The sequence below is a fragment of the Puntigrus tetrazona genome, chromosome 4 (assembly GCF_018831695.1).
Source record: "Puntigrus tetrazona isolate hp1 chromosome 4, ASM1883169v1, whole genome shotgun sequence".
NCBI classification, from domain to species: domain Eukaryota; kingdom Metazoa; phylum Chordata; class Actinopteri; order Cypriniformes; family Cyprinidae; genus Puntigrus; species Puntigrus tetrazona.
Genome location: NC_056702.1, coordinates 9,718,062 through 9,722,817, shown reverse-complemented (window position 1 = coordinate 9,722,817; position 4,756 = coordinate 9,718,062). Strand labels below are relative to the sequence as shown.

Sequence of the window (4,756 nt, the reverse complement as noted above, 5' to 3'; positions counted from 1 at the left end):
ACCCCCAAAAAACAAAATGAAAATTAAATTAATTTAAATTGATTTTTTTTTGTTGAAATTGAAGTTAGAAATACAATAACACCATATATAATATAATATGGGGTGTATTTATTATACCGCACATACTTATTGCATATGTCTATTGTTTGGCTCAATAAATACATCTGCCTAATTTGCAATTTGACTTTTTTTTTTGTCCAGTTGGAATACACCTGCAACCCAAAATTGGGACTTGTCCCATCACAGAACTTTAAGATGTTTCTCTAAATCATCTCTCAGTGGGCTAAAAAGTCTTTAGAACAGCTTTTGTTGTTTATCTCATATCTAATCCTACTGTGTAATCTTTTCATGTCAGTTTCCGCCCTTCTTTAAGTTATCGTTTTGTTTCATCACCATCTCAGAGGGCATTTTCCTGACAGAAAATAATCGTATGAACTGGCTCTCTCGTTTTTTTTTNACTCTCTGGGCCAGTTCAGCCTCCACCTCGGGCAGAGTCTCTGCTTTCCTCATGGTCTGCTGTAGCCGTTGTTCTGCCAACTCCAGCAATTCTTGGAGGTGTCTCACCTTCTCCTCGCTCTGATAAAAAAGACACGGTGCATGCAAACAGCATAAAAATAAGACAAACAGAGGGTGTACATACATGTAGACACCCCCATTTTAGACGAACACACAGACATCGAGGTACAAAGGTAAGACTCACACAAGGTTACAAGGTACTCAAAACACACAAATGAACGAAAAAATACCACACATTTAAAAAAGGAAGCACACATACAACACAAAATAAATAAGTGCACATAAAAACAAACCACCAGTGTACAAACACACACAAAATACATACACACAACAAAGTTCAAAATTTAGATTATATTCTACTGTATAAAAGTTCGGGGTCATTAAGATATTTATGTTTTTGGAGAAAGTCTCACCAAGTGCTCAGCAAGGTTGCATTTATTTCATCATGTTCACAAATGAAAATAACTGCTTTCTGTTATATCTTAAATGTTATTTATTTCTCAGATGGCAACTTTCTGCATCCATCTTTGGCACCAAATGATTCTTCAGGAATCATTTTAAATGTAACGCAATATCCAAAGCAAATTTGTTACATAAGAAACGTTTCTTAATATTGTCAATGTTGGCAACAGTTAATAGTTTTGTGGAAACTGTGTTAACTTTTTGTTTCAGAATTTTCTGATGAATAAAAGGTTGATAAGAACCGCATTTAATTGAAGTAGAAATACTTGAAAAATTAATGAAAATGTAATTTCTTCTTCAACAACAAAAAAACTAATCCTACTGACCCCAAACTTTTTAAGGCTAGTGTACATCGATCACTGTAATATCCGAGTGATGTAATGCAGTTTTTCATTAAACAGGGCCGCTGTGAATATCTGTAATATCCGAGTGATGTAATGCAGTTTTTCATTAAACAGGGCCGCTGTGAATATTCACATGGCCTGGGAAAACATTGTTTTTTTTTTGCCCAATTCTCCCTGGACCTAATAAATGGGCTAGGACCCAAAGCAACGTTCCTGGTTGGCGGTTCCTGGTCCTCTGACGACATCCCTGCCTTGAGCGCAAAAGCACAAAACACATGCTGTCTATACAAGAGCAGATGTCTTGATTTAGCCATCTCTTTTGAGATATTTATATCCACTGCATTCATAGCACTCGGTCCAAACTGGCATCAACATCAATGCAGTTGGGAATCCTCTTTCTTTCTCCAGCTGATGGATCTGGATATTAAAACAATCGGGCAGTACCTGCTTCCTCTTCTCAGTATGCTGAAGGATTCCAGCATGAGCCGACTGCTTTAGGGCTAATTAAACCCCCTCTGACTAACATGCGCCCTTCATATGCACAGGCACAGATGGAACATGACTCTCAACTGCATTATTGGACATCAACCAGCACTGACCTACAGCGCGCATACTTCAGATGAACTTCAAATCAGCACAGGCCTGATTCAAGGTTGGCGTACCTGTCGGTAAAGTGAGTCCTTGGTGGCCAGCTCGTTCTCTAGCTTGTCGTTCAGGTCATGGATTGAGGTGGTTTCTCTCTGGGCAGCAAGGTAACGCTTTTCTAATGTTGTGATTCTCTCCTCCATGTCCTCCTTCTGTGCCATCGCCTGTCGAACAGGCACATAGTAAGAGAAAACAAAAACCCTACAACAACTACATTACTTTGTGACAAAACCAGTAGCATAAGTATACTTGCAGCAACAGCCAACAACACACTGTATGGGTCAAAATGATAGATTTTTCTTTTATCCCCAAAACCATTGGAATATTAAGTAAAGATCATGTACCATGAAGATATTTTGTACATTTCCTATCGTAAATATATTAAAGCTTCATTTTAGCAATATGCATTGCTAAGAACTTCATTTGGACAACTTTAAAGGTGATTTTCTCAATATTTAGAAATTTTGGCACTCTCCTCTTTTTTGTTGCATCTCAAACAAATATTGTCCTATCCTAACAAACTGTACATCAATAGAAAACTGATTTATAAATCTAAATTTCCTAAAATCTACCCTTAGGATTTTTTGTGATCCAGGGTCCCTTGGGGTTGCAAAGTAAATTATATTTTTTCGGAGAATAGCTCCTTTCAATCCCCTAAAAATTTTGACCTTGCCAAGGAATGAGTCATAATTGCATTATTTGCAACCTTCTGTCTTTCAGCAAAAATAAAGCTGTTGAAAAATGTCCTCAATGCCTGATGTATTATCTTCCCTGAGACAAGCCCTCATTGCTCTGTCCCCATTCTGTCCCTTTCCTCTCTCCCCAATCATTCTAACCTCGCGTATGTCCCTCTGGTGCTTGGCGCTCAGCTCCTCGCTCTTCAGTAGGTCTTTGCGGGCGGTAGCCAGTTCCGTCTCAAGCTCAGACATTCGATTGGTCAGGCCGCTGATCCTATCTCTGTTCTGGGTCAGCTCCTTATTGGCCTTATCCAGGAGTTCCTGCAGCTCCAGACACCTGCTGGTGTCGTCATGGGCATCGATGGAGCCATTGGGAAGCCTCTGTCACAAACACAAATATACGTTAGAGATGCAATGGAGACCTAGTTGAAGAACTTTCAAACTTGTTTATCGGTCCCCTGATTTCCACTTAGGTTTCCAAATGAGCTTCTGAATGCCAAAATAAACTTCTAAATAATTTTAAAAGAGGCAAAATATGCTGAGTCAAAGTCTAAAGAACACACTCAGCAAGTTCAAAAGCTTGACTGCAATTATGGCCTCAGGAGTTCAGAGGTTCTCTCGCATGCATCACATCGTGACCGTGCATTTCATCCATCTACTTTATACAGCCGAGCAAATAAAAAAGTCCAGCCTAGTGATTCTGCAGGGCTTCAAATTCAAGGCTGGAAACAAAAAAAATAAACCCGGATTAGATGTCTGCTTTCTCAAAAGTGAAACGTCCAGTTCAGGGCTGACAGGAGAATTCCATTGAGGCTTATTTAATGAGGGCACATGGGGGTGGACGACTCTATATCACTACTGTAAAGCTGAGAAAAGAAATTTTACAGAGGCCTTTCTGAAGTGTTTTTGGCCATATTTGTTTGTGGATGTCAGTAATGCTGATTGGCACTGATGTGCTTCTCGGCATTAAACTGAATTACATGCTGTTAATTAAATAATTCTTCAGAGAGAGCTCAGAGTTTCAGAAGCACAGCAGGCAGTTCGCCAAAGACAACTCATTTATAATTTCTTGTCTCTCACATTTTATAACCCCTTATTTACCCCTTATATTTACATTTGCAATTGCTCAAAATATACTAGTTTAATACACTGCCACTTAAACCCCCTTTGTCATTAAAGTCATATAATAATAATTCTACTATTACAAACCAAATGTTATTAAAACAATTAGATTTTACTTACCTTTATCTATAAATCAAAATACTTTTGTCTATAACTTTAAAGTTTATTTGTGCTTCAAATAGCTGTAAAAATATTTTCAAATATTTAAAACAATTCTAATGTCTGTATGGACTTTTCATTACTTCTACATGAAAAGTCCACACGGTCCAAAATGCCTATTCTTAAAAAACGCCCTCATATGCTATGATCATTGACTTTCATAGCTTTATCAGAAATTTTGCAGAACCCTCTCAGTCACTACTGGGAGTCTGCGGGAAAACCCATGTTAGCCTTTGACAGGCTAAACTTTGTTTCAAGTATTTGATGAGCGATGAACCACAGGGACTATCAGCCATATTTCTGCCCTCCAGGGAGGCTTGAGCCAGTTCTCCAGAGAGACACACAGTCTGGACCAAGTCTGCTGTCTCTGGCAATCTACTTCTGTCTGCTTTCATCCTCTCCATCCAGCTCTATATGATTCACTGTTACCAATCACACATGCAGTTTGAATTCAACGATAAATTTACATAAATTTAAGACATTTCTGTTAAAGTTGTACATTTCACAAAAAAGTATGTTTGAGAAAAGCCTGCGGGCGTTTTCATGATCTTCCTCTGAAGGTGTAATATTATGAAATGCAACTTTTCAGATGCTAAAAACACCCAGGAGAAACCCACCAAAACATGTTTTGCTCTGGTTCAATTAAAATACAATTGCAGAAATTATAATAGCAGCAATCAGAGTTATTCTTTCCTTACTTTTGGAGAAAAAATATTTTTCAGTCCAGATTTCCTAACATCTTAATATCTAACAGTGATAATCTAAAATAAACTCAGAAAAGACAGAACATGAATGACATCTGGAGGAGCTCTATTAATAAATGGCACAAGT

General features: G+C 38.0%; 1 protein-coding gene across 1 annotated transcript in view; it reads right to left on the bottom strand.

Annotated features, from left to right (window-relative positions):
• Positions 1–351: 351 nt before the first annotated feature.
• The window catches only part of LOC122342846 (liprin-alpha-4-like), a 6,857-nt gene continuing 2,452 nt past the window's right edge, over positions 352–4,756 (bottom strand). Inside the window, exons 3-5 of the mRNA XM_043236982.1 lie at positions 2,804–3,025; positions 1,985–2,131; positions 352–576 (exon numbers count right to left, since the gene is read on the bottom strand). Of these exons, the coding sequence (XP_043092917.1) occupies positions 352–576; positions 1,985–2,131; positions 2,804–3,025 (594 nt within the window). The remainder of the gene's footprint in view (positions 577–1,984; positions 2,132–2,803; positions 3,026–4,756) is intronic.